General features: G+C 43.8%; 2 protein-coding genes across 2 annotated transcripts in view; one reads left to right on the forward strand and one right to left on the reverse strand.

The window, feature by feature from the left end:
* rpap2 (RNA polymerase II associated protein 2) overlaps window positions 1-10,904 on the forward strand; it is a 14,299-nt gene extending 3,395 nt beyond the window's left edge. Inside the window, exons 4-12 of the mRNA XM_086203295.1 lie at window positions 1-44; window positions 139-204; window positions 297-385; window positions 478-513; window positions 622-1,507; window positions 1,645-1,733; window positions 2,535-2,615; window positions 4,306-4,374; window positions 10,641-10,904. The exon at window positions 1-44 is cut by the window's left edge and continues 55 nt beyond it. Of these exons, the coding sequence (XP_086059421.1) occupies window positions 1-44; window positions 139-204; window positions 297-385; window positions 478-513; window positions 622-1,507; window positions 1,645-1,733; window positions 2,535-2,615; window positions 4,306-4,374; window positions 10,641-10,785 (1,505 nt within the window). The 3' untranslated portion in view covers window positions 10,786-10,904. The remainder of the gene's footprint in view (window positions 45-138; window positions 205-296; window positions 386-477; window positions 514-621; window positions 1,508-1,644; window positions 1,734-2,534; window positions 2,616-4,305; window positions 4,375-10,640) is intronic.
* An 804-nt stretch (window positions 10,905-11,708) lies between these two features.
* Window positions 11,709-13,838, reverse strand: gfi1aa (growth factor independent 1A transcription repressor a). The gene is made up of 7 exons (XM_086204894.1): window positions 13,709-13,838; window positions 13,409-13,591; window positions 12,919-13,094; window positions 12,682-12,867; window positions 12,461-12,598; window positions 12,167-12,332; window positions 11,709-12,065 (listed from the first exon to the last, which is right to left on the reverse strand). Exons 1-7 carry the CDS (start codon window positions 13,815-13,817, stop codon window positions 11,887-11,889), a joined length of 1,137 nt encoding a protein of 378 aa, XP_086061020.1. The 5' UTR covers window positions 13,818-13,838; the 3' UTR covers window positions 11,709-11,886.
* Window positions 13,839-20,429: the final 6,591 nt, after the last annotated feature.

The raw sequence follows: 20,429 nt of genomic DNA on the forward strand, positions 1-20,429 counted from the left end.
CCAAACTCTGTGGTTACCCTGTTTGTTCTAATAAACTGGGCAAGGTAAGACCCTTTATATTGATAGTCTTTTGCAAGATTATACAACCTGATAGATGTCTTTATTTTTTAATAATTTCTGAGTTTGTTCATCTTCCAGATCCCAACTCAACAGTATAAAATTTGTACTAAAACCAATAAGGTGTATGACATAACAGAGCGCAAGGTGAGTGCTGTATCATGTGGCAAACAGATGAGTATTTTCAACACTGACATATTTCACCTGGAAATCTTGTATTCACTTTTCTCTCTGTTTAGTGTTTTTGCAGTAACTTCTGCTACAAAGCCTCCAAAGAGTTTGAACTGCAGATATCAAAGACGCCTCTTTGGCTCCGGTCTCAGGAGAAGTACGCGGTCCTGCATCAGACATGTTAACTGGTACTCGGATTTGTTGCTGTTGTACATACTAAAACTACATGTACTTCCTTTTTCTTGACAGCCCCACAGAAATTAAACTGATGAAGAAAGGAGATGGGTATGTGTTAGCTTTAATGAAGTGCTGCATCAGCTGACAAACAACTTTTTATAATGAAGTTTAGACGTTCGGTGTTCTTAGTACTGAAGGACCAATGTGTGTGTGTAGCGGGAGCTCTGGTGAGGAGGTGTGGCTGTCAGACAGGCGTCTCCAAGAGGACGATATTGAAGCTGCATTGGCCGCTCCACCTGAGGACTCCAGCTCTCAACAGCGTCGTGCTGAGGCCCTCCTCGGCCACAGTGACAGCAGCGACGGCGAACAGGAGCAGGACTTTGTCTCCAGTGTGGTCTCCCAGCGGCAGGGACCCAGGGTGCACTGGAGCGACCTATCAAAGTCCTCAAATGAAGGCAAGAAAGGAACATTTTTGAAGACAGTGGGGCCAGAGGAGCAAAACAGAGGGGAAAAAGAGATGGAAAGCAGTAAAGAGGAGCAGGAAAGAAAAATGATAGACGAGGACAGAAAAGAGGATGGAACTTGTGCTGAAAAACCCCAACTGCCCGCAAGAAATGCCAACCGGCCTTGTAATAAGGACAGAGAGTTTCATGAGGATCCCGGTGTGGAGGAAGCTACATCAAAGTTGAGTCTAGCAAGTTTAACCTCTGTTGTCTCATCAGCACCTCACACAGAGCTCAGAGCTCCTCTCACGACAGAAACCAGGTCTCAAGCAGACATCCCTCTCTCAGCCCAGACCAGTGAGGGCAGTCAGTCAGGCCTTGACATCATCCAGGTAGGAATGAGCAAGAGAGGGGCAGCAGGACTAAAGGATCTGCTCAGAAACCAGACCGTTGAAGCCAAACCTGCCTCTCTCCGGCTGACTCTCCTTGAGTGTTTGAAGAGGACAATGAAGGAATGGGCCACAGATGAGACCCTGCAGTTCCTGTGCGCCGGTGACTACTCGCCAGGCTCTCTCTTTACTGATGAAAAGGAAGAAGAGGAGGAGCTGGATGAAGATGACCTTGATGATGAAGTGTTAGAGGGGCTGAAAGACACCGAGGTGGGTGAAAGCGGCATCTTGCTGCTGCTGCTTCTAGGGTGTCAACGTGTTTTGAGTAAGAAACAGAAGCCCAAACTGTTCCACATGAGCATCTTCGCCATCTTAAACCCAGAATATGTTGTTCTTTTCACCACCAGGTGGCCCAGGACCCTGTCATGCCACTCGTTGACTGTCATGCTCAACACCTCATCCAGAAACGAATCACAGTGGAAAAGCTCACCAGCTGGTGTGTGCGTGTGCGTGTGTGTGTGTGTGTGTGTTAAAAATCTCTGACAAATGGACTGACCAACATTGATGGCCTCGTTAACTGTTGAATCTTTCATGGGGAGGGACAGAAGAGGCAGCAAGTTAACAGCCAGTTCCTGAAGTTGATGTTGTAGAAACAAGGGAAACTGAGCAACTTTGACAAGGGATAAGTTCTGATGGCTCAACCAGTGTGTCTGAGTAAATAGCAACTCTTGCAGTGTCATACTTGTGTGCAGTAGTTAATTCCTACAAAATTGCAGTCCAAGGAAGGAAAACCATTGAAACTGGATAATTGATGAACCAGTGGGAGAGACGGATGTCTTGTCTGGTCCGATCCCACGGGAGAGCTAATGTCTCCAAAACTGCTGAAAACCGGATCTGCTGCGAAGGTCTTAGCGCATATGTGGATTTGTTTAATGTGGAGTTTTTCACCTCCACCTAGGAGGTCATGTTTTGGGGCCATTTGCTGTCTGTCAGCAGGATCACATAAGACACTGGGTTTAATTGAGTTGGCCATGGTGTAGGCACACGCTCTCTGGTTATATTTATTACATGTGTGATCAGGGTTCAAAGAAACCTGCTGAGCTCTAGCAATGAGGAACAGTTGTATTTGGTTTGGTCACAGTATATTAATACCTCGTTGATAATTAGTCACAGCATATAATTATGCTGGCCATCTTGTGATGTGTATTCATCAACAGTTGGAAGTCTGATAATTGATTTAATACTGATCGATGTATTCACTCCCTTCCCCTCATCTGTTTCCCTGTGTGGTTTGCAGTCTCAGAAACATTTTGGGTCCGTTGGGTCTAACGATGAGTGATGTCATCACTGACTTGAACAACCTTGTGCGGACATTCAGGTGAGAAGAGCTCACACAAACTCAAATACACACTCTGCATTAGTCAGATGCTCTTAAATCGACTTGACAAATTCAAATTTTAAACTTGTTATGTGATTTGACTTAGATTCCTCAACATTGTCTGCTGCCCCCTACAGGCCTCACCCGAGACAGCCGGGGGTTCAGGACCTGTCAATGGGTCTTTAGCACATGTCATAGCAGCAGAAGCATAGAAGCAAGGCAATATTAAGTAGGGCTGGATTCCATTTAGCTGCTTGAGCTCCAGTGGCCTTACAATGGAGAAGTAGAACTGTGGGGACTTTGCTTAGACTTGAGTCTTTTTTATTTTTTCAATTATGTGTTTTTTCTTGTTTCTGTGAGTGACTGATGTCACAAAATGAAACACATTTCCTTTTCTCTACTTCTCTGTGTGTCTCCATTTCGTATTCAGTGAAATTTCATGTTATTTTCATCGTGATGCCTAAAAACCTTTAGTGCTCAAAGTATTTTTGTGGGCTTAAAACTCGGGGTGCGAACCAGGATCATACATGCGGGTATAACGCCATGATGCAGATGCGCACTTCTATCTTAATGTAACCACGTTTGAATCAACAGTTTTCTTGCATCTGGGCCCCTGACCCTGGAACGACGGCAACTAAATGGAATTCAGACATTACTAATTCTATTATTAAAACCTTCTCGCTTACTACATAAAGCCTCGAAGATAAAGGTGCAGCTTTTTCCAACAAGCATCACAAAACTAGAAAACTGAAAAAAAAAATATTTCCAGGCTTGTATGATGGTTAGTACTTTAGTCCAGGCTCATCCAGTCAGAAAAGTAATGTCATTTTAAAATAACAATTTCCAGACGTGGAAAAGTTTTTAGAAAACTAAAGAATGCTGGAAACTTTATGGAAAGTCGTGGAAATTTACTTCACAAACACCGGCACATTAGAGTTTATATATAAGTCAGTTAAGATTGAGTGAGAAAAGCCTGCGTAGGTTCATCTTGATTAATTTTGCTGTTGCTGTGTCAAACCACATAGCTTGTCATTAACTTTAGTTGAATGGTGGTTAATTTTCGCATGAAATTTTCCTCTTATTTTTCATGTGCAAACAGACAAGGCTCAGGAAAATTGTCCTCCCAGTCGTGGTATAATCCTGAAAATGTATCTGTAAAATTGTGTATGGATTCTGTTTAAAGGAACGTTTCTGCATTTGAACGCATCGTTTAATAAGAGCAGTTATGACTTGGTGCTTTTCTTGCATGGTAGTGTTTGGTGGTGCAGGTTATAAAAGAATCTTTAAAGCATTTCTTGCTGAAGGTTCCCATTGGCCAGTTAGGATGTTTTCACCAGGACTCCTATTAAATCACTGTATGAGTGATTTGACACGTCAACAGCAGCGGAGTAAAAACTCCAGAGTCCCGCTTCCAGGAATTCTTATGTTGTTGTCAAGAGGCCCCACTGACAAACTGAACTTAAAGCAGAGGATGTGAGACATACATCACTGCGCGCTAACAGCCAGTGTTTGTGGCTGCTCGTGGACCATGTGCACTTTATTTTCTTAGTTTATCAGGCGACTGTATGTTTTTAACACCTGCCAATGGAGGGCTGCTCAAACCCTCACGTGTAGATTCATTTCCCACACGTCGATCAACGCCTCTACGGTACGCACGAATGACCTTGTGCTTTATTTCTGCACACAACAGGTTCACCAACACAAACATCATCCACAAAACCCCCGCGTGGACCCTCATCACGGTTGTGCTCCTCCATCTGTAAGTTGACTGTGTGAATGTGCTGCATTAGTGTTCAGTATTACCACTGGTTAGGCTTTTGAAAATGTGTTCATAAAATCAACGCACAATTCAGGATAAAAACAGCACAGGTGACGTGTGTGTGTGTGTGTGTGTGTGTGTTCTCGTACTTGCTACATATTGAGGACTAGAATACGTATTTAACCAACAGGGTGAGGACATTTTTGGAAAGTGAGGACATTTTAGCCGCCCCTCACATCTTCAAAGGGCCTTTTGAGGGTCAGGACTTGGTTTAAGGGTCAAGGTTAGAATCAGGTTCAGGTTAGGTTCAGGGTCAAGGTTAGGGTCAGGCAGTCAGTTGAGATGGTTAGGTTTAGGGTGAGGGGCTAGGGAATGTATTGCGTCAATGAAAGTCCTCACAAAGATATAAGTACAAGGATGTGTGTGTTTGTGGCGTTAATACACATGATGTGTGTTACATTGGGTTGTTTCTAGGGATGCACTGATCCACATTTTATTACTTCCAATCCGATCCCGATACCTGAATTTTGGATATCTGCCGATACCGATATTTTGCCAATACCAGAGCTCTGTTTGCTTTAATTCTGTTATTATTGTTATTTTTGACTTTATGAGGCTGTAATAAATTCCTCTCTACAGACAAACTACTACTACTACTACTACTACTACTACTACTACTTTTTTTTTTTTACTTTTTAGCTTCTCTGCTAACTTGGTTGACACTCTGAGGTAAAGTTCAGGTAGCGCAGTCTCTGATAAATATCTCCTGGATGGCAAACTATACCTCGGCTGCAGATGCAGGCAAAGATCTTTTTTTTTTTTCTGTGTATTTGATGGTTTCTGATAAACAATTTTTTTTTACCGCTGCCCCGCTGCTAGCATTCGTTGCAGCCGCTTCTTGGACTCATTGATGCACCAGAGAGGAGAAAGGGTCTCTAGCTTGCCTGGCTCTAAAAATCATAGTCATCAAGTGTATTTCCCCAAATGTTAGCATGTTCTTTTTTATTTCATTTTTTTTTTTTAGAATCTTTTCATTTTTAATCCATCCAACACTTTTTCTCCAATGTAAAGCACATAAACTTGTGCATACGTTTGGCCCCTTGACCCAACCTCTTAACGACTCTCAGGGCGTCTCATGTCAAGTAGGATGACTGAATAATCTCCAAATCTGAAGTGCTGGTGTCACAATTTAAGCACACGGGTGGTTGTTTTTGAAAATACTAAAATTGCCTCTGCACATGGATGCACACTCCTACGCAGAGGAAAACAAGGCAGACATGCAGTCAAAGCATTAAACACATGATTAAAATTCGTCGCAATGTGAAACGGTATTTAAAAGAATCACACTCTCTGTAGCCCAACATGGGGAAAATCTCCTACTAGGAAGAACAGATGCTACAGTGAAGAGATTCAGGCTCTCTTCCTGCTCTGAATTGACGCTGTTTTTCAAGGAGTTAAAGCATGAATTAGTTAGCAATTAATCAGAATAACAACACGTTTTAGAACTCGTGTTCATGCTCAGATGACACGATAAACCTCCATGGGCGCGAACTGAAACTGATGACAGAAGACTTTTTTTGTTGTTTTTAAGTGAAGTCTTACAGACTTTTAGAATGTGCTCACATCCTGTTCATCAGAGAGTTTACAGTACGAGTGGAATGCTTGGAGCGAGGACTTGAAAACAAAGACAAAGATGATTTGATTCGGGAATCGGCTCATGCTCCAGCGCACACGCAGCCAGTGAATGCACACTTTTCAGATTAACACATGAGAACCGGTCGATGAGCACATACACAAATCCTGACGATGTAACTCCTATGATGGAGATTTAATAACTACCTTACATGTGAACAAGGAGTAGTGTAGAAAGGTCAAATCAATTAACGAGATCATTTCTGAAATATTATTGATGGACTTGAGCTTCTTATCCCAAAAGGTTTTGGATTGGAATCATATTGTTTGAAGGAAAACGGTAACCTTTGAAAGAGGACCCTTCATGTTGAAAGTTTAGATCTGGTGGGGCAAAAAGAGACGAGATGCTTTTCTTAGCTCCACCAGAGATGTCAAGCCATCGCATGTTGATCTTTATCGTCGTGGCTAGATAAGAGCCGTCGGTTACGTAATCATGGGATTCTTGATCCAGTTAGTCCATCAGTGGATTTAGATTTGATAGAATATGAATGTACGTTTTGAACAAAAGTAGCAGCAACTTTTAATTCCTGGGAATTATCCTTAAGGGGGCTGGAGTCTATCCCAGTGGCTTTCAGGCACAAGGCGGGGTTCACCCTGGACAGGTCAGCAGTCCATCACAGGACCAACACATAGAGACAGACAACCATTCACACTCACAGTCACACCTACAGTCAATTTAGAGTATCAATCAGCCTCGTCCTCTCTTGATGTCTTTGGACTGTGGGAGGAAGCTGGAGTACCAGAGAGAACCCACACAGGAACAGGGAGAACATGGAGACTCCACACAGAAAGATCCTGTGATGGAGCCGGGATTCGAACCCGGAACCTTCTTGCTGTGAGGCCACAGTGCTGACCATTGCACCACCGTGCCAACTAAAGTTCCAATGGCCAATTCATGTCTGTCTCCACCACAGCCTAAAGTTCGGTAGGTTTATGCAAATCAGCCTGATGACGCACAGTTAACTTATTGTGCTTCGAGGCCTGATTTAAACTGAACTGTACTTTGTTTTGCACGCAGGGGTGGGCACTGAAATTCGGTATTAAACAGCTGAATTATTCAAGACCAGAGTATCAATGAGCTTAAGTTTAAATGTTGATATCATTTATTACCACGGGGCTGCAGCGTCTCTCCTCTCTGTGTCTATTCAGTTCTTACACACACACACGGAGGAGGTCAGCGCTCGTCTCTTACCCTGTCTGCGTCTGATCTGTTGACTTTCCTCGTCAGCAGGATGTTTTATGAAGTCACCCCACAAAACGTTTGTTTTTGTTTTCCATGTATAAATTTACCCGCGATTCAGTTTTCACAGCAGAAATGTGCATGTGGAGGAGACTGGTTGTTAATGACCGAGTCCGTGATTAAAGCAGTCGAAACCAACGTGATGGCGAATGACATCGACACCAACCAGGTGCGCTCATAAGATCAAACAACTGTATAAGGAGGCCTTTACATTAAACAGGAGAGTCTGTGACTCCGTCAGAAACTGTCAGACCTGCTCAGAGCAGAGCGAACAGGTGAGGGAGGAGAGGAGGGCAGACTGATCACTGATCAATCGCGGATGCCGTCGTCCTCTCGCACTGATTAAAAAGAGAAAAAAGCCCAAACCTGAGTGTCGGTGTGTGTGAACACTGCAGAGCGTAACATCCTGCCGCTCTCAGGCAGTCTGCTGTCATTGGTTTGACAGAAAGACAGAGAGGGTCGTGTCAAGAAGGGAGCCAGAGAACCGTGAAAGGTCGTGTGTTTGATTATTGTAGCAGAGACAACGGACACACATCTCACGGGAGTTGTTCAAATAAAGAGTTACATTCTAGACGGACCGAGAAAAATGCGCATCTCCAAAAATAGAAAATCATGTCGGGGTGTTTTAATGTGGCAGGCCGCCATAAATAAAACAGTATTTACTGAGTCACAGAGTCACTGAAACACGGGTCACTGACCTGTGATGGAATAAAAAAAGTACTCAGCTCCTTTACTTCAGTAAAAACATTAATACCACAATGTGAAAATACCAAAGTACAACAAAAATCTTGCAGATCTATCTATCAGAATCGATAGCTGCAGCCCTAGATCTTATGTTATTGTTACCCTTAAAAAGTGAATATTAGCTACATGCTAATGCTAACTGCTAAGAGAGTAGAACCGGTAAAATTGGACTAAATTGGTTTTATAGAATGATCACGCTCATATTGTCTAGTTGACCTGATATGTGGTGCCTGTTCTTTTTAAATGTGCTTGTTGATGCACAGGGTATCGTGAACGTAAGCATGTTGGCCCCTGCAAAATAGTTGTGACGTGCATTCAAACTCGTGAGCTGGCTCCTGCATCGAACAAAGCAAGGGAAATAAAATGCTGAGTATTCAACCGATTGGAAATGTTCAGCACTACTGGCCCCACCCCCAAAGTGTTTCATAGTCCTACCCCCCCAGCAGGAAAACTTCTTGAGTAATTAAGTACCCAGGGATTTGATTCAGACCCTGGCTCCGGGCTCCTCTGAAGAAGGAGAAGTCATTTGTCCTCTCTGTGACTTCATAAATCCACCAACCCTCCTGGTGTATTTGATGCTCTGTGCTGCTGTGGCATTGTTTAGCCAATGACATATGGTGTGTGTGTGTGTGTGTGTGTGTGTGTGTGTGTGTGTGTGTGTGTGTGTGTGTGTGTGTGCGCGTGCATGCGTGCGTGTGGGGTGATGATAGCAGTTCAATTCTGTGCTCCACCCGTCTAGTACATACAGACGCCTCACAGCCGTATCACCTCCTGATTGCCCGTCTCCGGATCCGTGATGTACAGAATTCACGTACATACACACAGGCAGCGCCGTCCACTTTTAAAACACCACTCACACTCACAATAGTTCCTCTGTACACAAACTGTCAAGTTACCTCATTCAGGCTGGGAAAACTCCCACCTGAGTCCTGGCTGGCTCTGATTTATGGCTCTGTCAGTGGTCGCGGGTCAGTCCGCTTCAAGGTCATAACAGAGTGACCACGATAGCGACAGACACACACAGTGTAGTAAGTCTTGTGCAGCTCAGAGCAGGTCACATGGATGTCACAATTAAAAACAAAAAAGACTGTTAACTGTCGCCTGCAGCAGCAACAGATAAAACTTATGTTGTAAATATGAGCTACTTGAATTGGATTATCTGACAAAACAACCCTTTCAGACGCTTTTAGCTAATTGATGTCAAAGTCTATAAAAAGACAGAGGAGTAGGTCTGCACACTGTTCAGCTCCCAACAAATAACTTTTTATTCTCCTTGTTTTTTTTCTCTTTTTTTTTTAGCTCCTCTCTTCTCACATCAGCAACAAAGCGTGTTAATTCCTTTGGTTGATATAAAATACCTTATTATCTTTCTCAGTTCTATGGTAAAGTGAATAAAATGAAGAGACAAAATGGTTTGGGACATTTATGGGAGTAAAGTCCGTATGTATTCCACAGCCATCACAGATTGCTGCCTTTTACCGCCAATTGGAACGTTTGGCTTTCATCTCTTCCATTTGACACGCTCACGTTCTTAGAAAAGTTGTATTCTCTCTGTCACGTGTCCTGTTGGTACTCTATGATTTCATTAGTTCCCATTTGACATCCCTCCATTCCTCCATCATGAATAATTTGGTGTGCTGTCTTATCTGTCTGTTGCATGGCAGCTGTGGAGCTAGTCTGGCCTCTATTGTTCAGGCCGGCTGAATAATGGATGCCCCCCCTGCAACACTAGACCCCAGCGGAGAACCAGAGATTAACCAGCAGTGCACCTCCGCACAGGTAGACAGGACAGGTAGAGGTGGAGGGAAGGGGGAGGACGAAGGTGAAGGAAAGGGGACTGTAGATGAGCCTGCAGGTGGCTGGAGGGGAGCCTGTGTGCAGGATGTTGCTCTGGGCCGCTTTGAGAGCTCATCATCCAGGTTCTCTTTAGAAGTCAAAGGCGTTGCAGCTGAAATCTGTTGGGTACATTTTTGTTTGTCACTGTCTTGCAGACATCGCCCATATAAATATCTGAATTTTGAAGCGAAACCTCGAACACAGATTTATTGCGGTAACGAGTGTTGTCGGAAACTTTATTGATTTTGTACAGCAACTTTACTTCTCCACACTTTAGGACTGAAGCCACACACTCTTAGTGAGAGGAGTTTGTAGAAACAGAGAAGTTTTTCAACCTGGGCTTGATTTCTCTGCTTCTGTCTTGGTGTTTGTTGGCAGTTTCGTTTATGTTTCAAAAATTGGAAAAGTGGTATTCATTAAGAGAAGATTGTCATGCTGAACAAAACTTCTGCTTGCAACAAAGCTCCCGTTCAGCAGTGCTCCAAACTCCAATGTAACAAGATGCCTTTAGTGTTTGGTGGAGGGAGCCTGTTATGACACTGACGTCCAGGTTGGCCCACACAAATACATCATCCGCTCACGCAATGCCTGAACTTTTCAAATAATTTTCTCTGTATTGGTGCTCAGAACAACATGAACCTGATCGGCCCTCGGTTCGTTAACTTAGTTGGTGAGACACCAAGTATAATAACATGTGACCCTCTGTCTGTCTGTCTGTCAGTCTTCATCATCAGTGTTTTGTTTGTGTTTTCAGGTTGTCTGGTGTGTCTCCGGTGGTTCGGGAGGCCTTGGAGACGCCGGCGTCTGTGGAGTATTTAAACACACTGATGGAGGAGCTGGGTCTACAGGAGCAGGACCTCCTGGACCTGGTCCAGCTTTTTAAAAGCCCAGTCCACTGACACACACACACACACACACACACAAACTTATAAAAATGGACAAAAGAAATACTCACACTCAGGATATGTGGCTGAATAAAGGTGTAATATGACATTTGCTGGGCAAAAATTTGTGTGAATTAAAGAATTTCTTGTACCTGTGTGGTCAGGCGTTTTATCTACACACACACACACACACACACAACCTGATGGAGGATGTGCGACTGGAGACAGTAGGCCCCTACTGTTTATTTTGTCGAGCAAGCGGACATTTTTATGTACACAATCTGGGGTGAGATATGTGCAAATCACATCCTTTAAGTTTAGAGCCTTGGATGTTGAACATCTGTACAGCCAAAGAAATCACACCCAGGTTTTCCCTGTAAAAACGCCATGTGGACATGCAGCTTATTGCTCTGCTGAATGAGTCGTAAAAGCGACTTCCTTCACATGCAGCTTTATGGCACCATAATGTCATTGGTTATATGGGTATGGTAACAATGCATGCGTCTGAAAATATTTGGTTTTGACCAGGTGGTACACTCAGCAAAAACGTTTTTTCTGTTTGACACCGGAGATAAAACCTTTGAGCTGTCAGAGAAATTACAGACGTGATTGATGGCCAGTGAGATTTAACAGGGCTTCTGGTTTTGCAGTCAATCAGTGAACTGAGGCAGATGGGTTTGTTTTTGTTTTGTTTTTAAAAAGGCATTTTAATAAAACCTTAAAAATTCAGAATTATGATATTTGTACTATGACAATTTAACATGACAAAAGGTGTAAGGGCTAAATTAAATCTGGTTACATTAAGTCAGAAATAATTCCTGACAGCAACTGCAACAAATGGACTAAATTGAAAAAACTGCAAAGAGGATGCCATCCATTAATAATAATAATAATAATAATAATAATAATAATAATTAAAGAAAGAGTAATGCTTGGGGAATACTTTTTGTTTGCTAATAATAATAATATTAAAACAATGCGTAAAAATACACTTCTGAGTATCTCAGGCTAAATAAACTACTTTAAATAAGACAAATCCAGTGAATCCAACAACCAAAATCAATTATATTAATACATTAAAAAGTGCGGGTTTGGAGTAAAAGCGCCGGATTGCGCTCATTTCAGTCCGTGCTGCGTCTCCTTGTGTCTCCTCAGGTCCACTTTTCTCTGAAAACCTTTCCCGCAGAGGTCACAGCCGAAAGGTTTGTAGCCCGTGTGTTTCCTGCTGTGCGTGATGAGGTTGGAGCTCTGACTGAAGGCCTTCCCGCACACCTGGCACTTGTGCGGCTTCTCGCCTACGACAAGAACCGAACAAAAGGTTATTATTATTATTATTATTATTATTTTTACGCACAGCGGTGTATTAAAACAGCACAGAGATTCTTCCTTGTTTCACCTGTGTGGATGAAAGTGTGCTTCTTCATGTCGGACTTCTGGTGGAACCTCTTCCCGCAGTACTGACACGGATAAGGCCGCGTGTCCGAGTGGATCAGAAGGTGCGTGGACAGCGTGGAGGAACGCTTGAAGCTTTTGCCGCATATTTTACAACTGAAGCTCCTCTCCTGTAAAAGGTGGACGGCATCTAAGCGTGAGATTTATTCTGCAGAACATGTATTGTGGAGTTAACCCCTCCCCGTGTGGGCCCTGTACCCTGTAGGTGGGGGTCCAGCATTTTTAGTTGGCGGCCTACCTGTGAGTGCACCGCTCTGTGCTGATCGAGGCTCACTGCGTGCCCGAAAGTTTTCCCGCACATCCCGCACTCAAATGGCCGCGTCCCGCTGTGCGACCGGCGCACATGAACCTCCAGACCGTGAGGTGTGGAGAACACCTTCGGATGAAAACAGACAGCGTGTTAACTCTGAGAATAGTCGGTGAAAAACAAGAACTAAATGTTACTGACACATTTATTACCTTGCAGCACTTGATGCACCTGTAGGAGCTGTCGGACTCGAGGTTCGAGCAGATGAATTCAGTCTCAGTCTTGATTTCAGACCCGGCCCCTCTCTTCTTTATATCCACATGGAGTTTATCCGTTTCACGCATCCGACATATTTGCATATCTGCGGGAGAATAATCCTGGTAGTATCCTTCACCTCGCTGTGCGTAAAGAGGCCCGGTGGTGCCGTCCTCAGCCTCATAGAGGCTGACGGGTGAGTGAGGCTCCCGGTGGCTCTGGTTGTGGTGCAGGTGGACTTGATGGTGGTATGGCCCCTGAACCAGATGTCTGAGCCCAGAGACGGAGTGTGCGGTCCAGGGGTAAGGGTAGAGCGGGATTTGTAAGTGGTGAGCGTCCTCCGCAGATGGAGTGGAGCTTTTCTCTGAACCTGGACACGGATTAGGAGATGCGTCTTCAAATCTGAACATTTGGAAAGTTCACCCCAAAACAGCTTTTAGCTGAGATCACGGGCCTATTTTGTCTCGCAAATATAGAAGACACGTTCTAATTTTGAACACAATAATAATAATAATAATAATAATAATAATAATAATAATAATAATAATAATAATAATAATAATAATAATAATAAATGTAGTTTAGCGTTTATTTTTAAGCCTTCCAACTCCAGTGGCTGAGCTGAAAACACCGACAAAATGTGACCATTCGAAAAGGAAGAAAGTTGTTTAAGTGTGAGCAGACCTGGTGAGGATGACGGAGACGGGGGACGCCAGAAATCACAGTCGGGGTTTGGTTCACACACGCTGCCCCCGTAACTCAGCGGTGAGCTGGACGACATTGACCCCGGGGAAAGCAGCCTGGACCCGGGGGACCGTCTGTCAGCGCCGGCGCTCACATCTTCCTGCGGCTCCTGAAACTTGGCCTCTAATGGAAGCACAGGTGGGAACCTCACTGCATTTTACTTGGAACATTTGCAAGTTTGTATCACTAACAGGAGACTTCTCAAAAAGTATTTCCGTGCGTAATTACGCACAAACCAACCTGTGCTGACAAGAGCCAGAATACTGTTAGTGGTGTAGTCATCGTCCAGGTAGCGGGGCTGGTGGTAGCTGTGGGCCCTCTTACTCTTCACCAGGAAAGACCTCGGCATGTTTAGCTGTGGGATTCTCTGCACTCAGTTTGAAATCCTCCACCTCTCTCTCCGACTTTATTTCTGGACAGATTGGAACTCTATTGGTTGACAGGCGAAATGGCGTTTGGATTTTGGCAGGCTATCACGCATGCGTATTGTTTTTAACCCTCTCCTATTGGCCGTATTGGTTACCAGGTGTTGCCTGGCAGGTGGCCAAAAGAAGGACCATGAGTCTTTACCTGAGGGACTGGAGTGACTGCGTCATGAAGCAGACAGGATGGAGGTATGAAATAGTTGATTAAATCGTCCCAATTCATCCTAAAGATCCCAGTGGCTCCACTTCTTTTCAATTAATTCCACCTGACGCCCACATTTAAGCTCTAGCCTATCACAGCAAAGAAGAGATTTAACTTAAACTGTAGACGTATTTTATGCTCTGGCAATTCAAGTGATGCTTTAAAAAATTTTCAAAAGAGCTGAAATATTCAAAGCCACATGATTGACGGACAAATAGATAAGCAGCCTGTATAATCTGATTGTGGTGAGATGTAAAGTGTGTGTGTGCGTGCGTGCGTGCGTGCGTGCGTGTGTGCGTGTGTGTGTGTGTGTGTGTGTGTGTGTGTGTGTGTGTGTGAGACCCAGGTAGGCTGTTGATGGATAATGACCTATTTGTTTGGCTAGTTGTAAAGTGATCCTGTTAGAGAGACTCTGCACAACAGCCTGTCAGTGGGGAACTGTGGTGTCCCTTTACAGCTGCTCTGCTTCAGCTTACCAGCACTGACTTCAGTCTGATTGTTTTACATCATTAACCCCCTCCTGGACCAGACTGCCCTCTGTCCACTGGAGAAACAAAAAAAAAAAAAGGCAATGTATGTGAATGACGGGACACCGTGAAGTTTCCCCTAAAATCTGTTTCTAAAACAAATCTTGGGCTCGGCTCAAGGTCGCGCCAAAGCAAAGTGCTATCGATCTGTGTCGGCTGTGAGAACCAAGTGTGTTTGTTGCAGCTGCAACAAGTTAAAAAAAACCTGCAAACACGCACAACACACGATAGGCATGAAACATATGTCCCATACTCACACAGCACTGATATCTCGAGCTTTCCTGATCTGTATCCACACAAGCCCTCTGCTCCTTCTACTGAAACACACACACACACACACACACGCACGCACGCACAAAACCTCTCTCAAACCTCCCTCCCTCCCTCCCTCCCACAGAAATTAATTTTCATGTTAGTCAGGCATGACTGTAAAACAAAAACACTGATTCATGTTTTGATGAAAGAGTCCACTCGAGCTCTCCACATTCACCCAATAAATCCTGTCCACCGGAGCGAATCAGAGAATCCAAACCAAGGAGAGTTTCCACTCCTACTTTTAACAAGTGTTGTTTAGGAACGCTTCTACCTGGAGATACTGACATCTGTTTCAGGGTCTGAAATAAGTCAGAATGAGACATCATTCAGCAAAGATTTGACAGCTGTGAAATTAAAAGACCAAACTTAACCATCTCAGATGACCGAGGATGCAAAAAAAAAAAGAAAAAAAAAGAATCAACAGACAGGCTTTTGGCGGAGGAAAAAAAAAGTTTAAAAGAAAGTACGAACAAAATATGAAATATTACGTGCCCCCACTCACATGCAACCATCAGGTTGAGGTTACAAAAAATGAAATTTACAAATGAAATGTGGTCATCTCCTCTGTAGTCTTCAGATTTGAAGTCCGTTTCCTCCAGTCAAGGAAAAAGTCAAGAGCAGGAGCAGCTGTTTAAAAACAATGAAGATATCGATCCCATCCAGTGGTTGACAGGGCCTGGACGTACGTAACCTGGATTTTTGAAATTTACAAAGACACAGCAAACCAACCAACAAACAAACTGAGGAGCTCAGAAAATAATAATAATAATAACAATTATTATTATCATTATTATTATACATTATACATTTCTCATCCTATATTTTCTTCTTCATGACTTAAAGAACATGAGAAATTCGAGTGATCGATTTGGTTTTCAGCGGTGTTTGACATCAGCATCTGGCGGCGCTTTGTTCTCTCTCATAAGATAACAAACCAAAGTGAGGGAGACGCAGGAGCGCGGCGTTGAGGCGACTCTGTTCTCGTCAGGCTGAGACGCTGACAGAACAGGAACTCAACATTCTCAAATAGAATCCCACATCATGATCATCCCTCATCTTTTTTCTTGCTGTTGTGTGTTTTCTCAAAGGTGCAGATCTCAGTCACCAGGTTAATTAAAGATGCATGTTGGTGGTCACATTTCTCAAGCAGAAGCTCCTCTGAACACTGGTGAAGCTGCTTGCAGCTGTGCAGTCGTACAGTTTTAAATATAACCGAGGCTTCGGTCTTGACACCACATGCATGTGAGGGTTGACGTGTTGTCCTGATTTCAACTGTCGAAATGTTGCCGTTGCTTTTAATGCGCAGTGACTACAAGTTGGTGATAAACAGGAAAAACACATCAGTGCCTCAAGAAGATCGGTGATGTCACTTATCAAGCTCATAAGCTGAGCTTTGTTAAGCTACCGTTCACAAGGGGGGAGGCAGCATAAGTAGCGGTAGCAGTCTTTCACCCTCCAGCCTGCCCAGACATACAGAGGTGCTGCTCCCGGTGTGAGTCGCCAAGCGCTGTACTCAAATTTACATTTTGACATTTCAGAGTTTTGAAGCACAACCAGTTAGATAACCACAGTAGATGACCAGAAGCAGCACGGGCACACACACCTGCATGTCCCTCCATGCTCCCGCATCCTTGCATATCCCTTTGTGTCCATGCATATCCTTCCTGTCCCTGAATTTCCCTCCATGTCCCCCCTCGTGTCCCCTCATATTCCCCCGTGTCCCTGCGTATTTTTAAAAGTCCCTGTATCTCGCTCCACATCGCTCCTCGCTAATCACAAAGGAAGCTTTAAAACACACTCGTACATTAATAACTAAATGGTTGATGAGGCCCACTCTTCCGTGTTTTCACGTGGCTGCACCTCTGCAGCTCAAAGCAGACCACAGGAGTCTGGAGGAGCAAAAGTGTTCTGAATAAAGCAGGATTGCATTTAATTGTTCATGAATTCGACTCTTTATTACTCAGATGAATTCTGTATTTTTTAATCTTCTTCCTTTAAGTGGATGAACTAACAAGAGGTCTGGCGGAAAACAAATGCAACTAGCAAAACTTTATAGTCGTGTCGCAGGTGTTGCAAAGAAAGTAACTGTTCTAGGTTTGAAGAGTTTCCAGAGTTCATAGACACGGAGCTGATTTGACCCTTCTGGGTGTGAAGGATCCCTGTTTCATTAGCCTATTGTGGCCAAACCGACTTTCCTTGCTTTCTGTTTTTTAGAACCGGACACTCAGTCTGAACGTTGACTACATCTCAATGAAAACCACATCACGCTATCTCATCCCCTCACAGGTTCCTTTGGCACCAGAGCTCCAACCACAGCATGATAGCCCCCTCCTCTCTTTTAAACAATCTCCGTCGTTTTCCCCTCCAGCGACAATCTGATTTTAGTCTTTTTCCGTGGCTTCAACCGCACGCTGCCTCTGTGGGAGTGGCGTGCCAAATCTCATCGAGCTCTGCGATGAGTCCAACTGCAGCCAGCAGATAGGAGCTGGGTGCGAACACAATGACTATGATTTACTGGACGCTGCTGACCACAAGATACTTCTTCTTTCACACGGAAGGTTCACAGACTTGTCTTGTTTTTCTAGTCTGTTCTCACTTCAGCCTTATTGTGCCTCAGTGTGATTGATGTCTAAAACTGTTCGGTGATTATTCTATTTTTTTGCGCTTGGCTTGTGATGATCTAGAATGAATGCGAAATAAGACATACACGTCTGTTAGCCGGTGCTGGATCGGTATTTTTGTTTATATATTCTATGTATTTCCTGATGTTTTTCTCAAGTATGTCCTGGTGCATATCCACTATACTGCTCTCTGCATACGTTTTAGTGTCATTGTCCCTCAGAGGATGTTTATTTATCATTTTTTGTCTTGTTATGTGTTTTAACATGTTACGTATCCATTTCATCAGAGGTCGATGGGCCTCAGCCGTGGTGGGTCTGGTGTGTATTTAGATGGCGACGCACTAATTCATTCTACAAGTCTGAGGAAGAGCTCTTTTGCTCGAAAACGCCATGCATTCAAATTCTCTAATGGGAGCCGCCTGGTGCGTGGATCCAGACGATCCCGATGCAGGTCTGCATGGGTGTTAATTCAAAGAAGGAGAAAAACTGTTGAAACACTGAATACAAATGCTCTGGTTTAGATTTATGCTGTAAACAGGCCATAAATCACCTCCTTCATCCATCACTGTGATCAGCAGCTCCCCTTGTTTGGAAACAGCCTGTTTCTGGTTGTAAATCCCACCCCCCACCCCCCCAACCTGAGGAATCTCATTGGTGGATTGATGATGTGAAGGAACCACTACTCAGTACTTCCTGGTCTTTGTGTCTGTATGCATGTCCTTTTAGTGTGGGGGGGGGGGGGGGGGGGGGCAATGATGTGAAGAACAATCATGTGAATGCTGATTGTTTTGTGGATCTTTTATTTGTGTTGTTTATTCATTTCCTGTGATGAACAAACAAAAGCCCAGTTCCTTCGTACTTCTTCATATTTCCTGTCAGGCACTCACAGTTTTTGCAAAATAGTGTGCGTGATGACACCCAGGACAACTTTAACTGTCTTGTGTGTTGATATCATTGCAGCACCGACACACAGTTGTCAGTGAGTTGGAACAATGCTGAGCGATGGGATACACACACACACACGCGCGCGCGCGCGCACACACATCTGTATGGTCGTGTCTTTATGAGCATTGCGAGCGCCAAACCCTCCGAAACTTCAGTCATTTTCTTTCTATTTCTTTTCTCTAGAGAAAATCTGCGCAGGAGGCACAAATCCAATGACACGGAGGATCTTTAAAATGCTCCACCCATCTCGCCCTCCACCCATCTCGCCCTCCACCCATCTCGCCCTCCACCCATCTCGCCCTCCATCTAAGTGATGACTGGACACTTTTATCTCCTCATTGTGAAATCAGCTCTGCAGAAACAGAGGTCGGACGTTTATGAAAAAGCTTTCCACCCTTGTGACTTTGACTTGTGTGACTTATCTGACAGTGAGAACATCTGCACGGAAAGTGACACTGGGGGATGTTATCTATCGCACTTAGACTGAAAAGCAGAAGGTTGCTTGTTCCGTTTTGGTTTTTTTTTTTTTTTTTTAAACATAAAGACTCATTCTGAATAGTTTCATGACGACACTGTTCAAGCGTTTTTGTTTCACCTAAAATATTTTTTTAAATGTACAGTAACATCAATTTTAGCAAAGCAACATGGATTTTAATTACGAGCTATCACCTCATCATCAGTGCACTACACTCAAAGCAATGTTTTATTTGATCAGTCCCGCGAAAACATCACAATTGGCCGCGTCAGCACCGGCAACACCAGTCACAGTAACCCCTCAACATGTTCTTAAGATGTTTCTGACCAACTTCTAGATGGATGTGACCGACCCACGAGGAATTGTATGTTCTGATGTAAACAAAGAGAGGGAGAGGGAGAGAAAAAGGCATTTTGAGTTTCCACCAGGTGGCGATGTGACTAATCTGGCAGAAAATGTTATGGGTTCTGCCCAAACTGCACTGCTGCACCAAGTTTAGTGAAAACCAGCTTCATTGTTTTTGCATGATCCAGCTGGCAGACAAACTCCACCGGAGATATCAGTAGGCATGTGTGCCTTTACCGGGCCAGCACGCTTCCTGGGATGTGAGGTCACCGCCACCAGCAATGGGGGAAATAAACAGAGGGATCGGCTGCAGCCCAGTCCCCGGTGGACAGACTGGGACCAGATTGGACGTTAAATTAGAAGACAGTCGCGGTGAAATGAGTCATGAAGAGACACGTGGTCAGAGCAGTCATCCAGATTTTACTGAAAAGTTTGATTTCACAACCAAACATGCATAAACTGTAAAGCAAATCTGGCAAGCATGTATCATTTCTTTCTTTTTTTATGACTGCAGAAGTGGTTGCAGAAATGATAACTGTTGTTCTTTATTATTAACTAAACTTTTTTTTAATTATTAGTTTCATCCTTTGTACATTTACTTATATCTTTGAGTGCTCGGTGTTATGTCATTTTTAGAGCTACATGTAGTTTATTTGGAGCTGTATAACTCATATCAGCTGTGTATTCATCATCTTTATTGGCTAACTTTTGTCAACATAATCAGGACAGTTGCATCATTCTTACCCTCCATAGCATGAAAAGTCCATTCATTTTATATTCTACATTACAACTCTCTCATCAAGTTCCCTGTGTGAGGAAACGGCAGCGCAAATAAATCAGTGTAGCAGCAGGTGAGTGACCCCCACCTGTCTGTGCCGTTGCTGCCCCCTGTTGGTGGACGTGTACTGTTGCAGTAGAGGGCGACGCGTGCTGGATGAAAGGAGCTAAATGGTCCTTTTAAATTGTCAGCTGATGAGAACATGCCAAAGTAACTTAAAGGGAAATTAAGCAGTGAGGTCAAACTAAATGAATGAATGAATGGGGATAGTAAAAAAAAAAAAAGAAAAGAAAAAAAAGATGAACTCTTTCTTGATGAAGTGCTGCAC

Source organism: Aulostomus chinensis, chromosome 5 (assembly GCF_037954235.1).
Source record: "Aulostomus chinensis isolate RoL2024-O1b breed Wild chromosome 5, RoL_Achi_v1.0, whole genome shotgun sequence".
NCBI classification, from domain to species: domain Eukaryota; kingdom Metazoa; phylum Chordata; class Actinopteri; order Syngnathiformes; family Aulostomidae; genus Aulostomus; species Aulostomus chinensis.

Coding starts and splice junctions, on each gene's coding strand:
- gfi1aa (XM_086204894.1), bottom strand. CDS start 13,817: ATGCCGAGGTCTTTCCTGGTGAAGAGTAAGAGGGCCCACAGCTACCAC. Junction 13,592..13,708: donor TCTGGCTCTTGTCAGCACAG/GTTGGTTTGTGC, acceptor TGCTTCCATTAG/AGGCCAAGTTTCAGGAGCCG. Junction 12,333..12,460: donor ACAGAGCGGTGCACTCACAG/GTAGGCCGCCAA, acceptor CACCTTTTACAG/GAGAGGAGCTTCAGTTGTAA.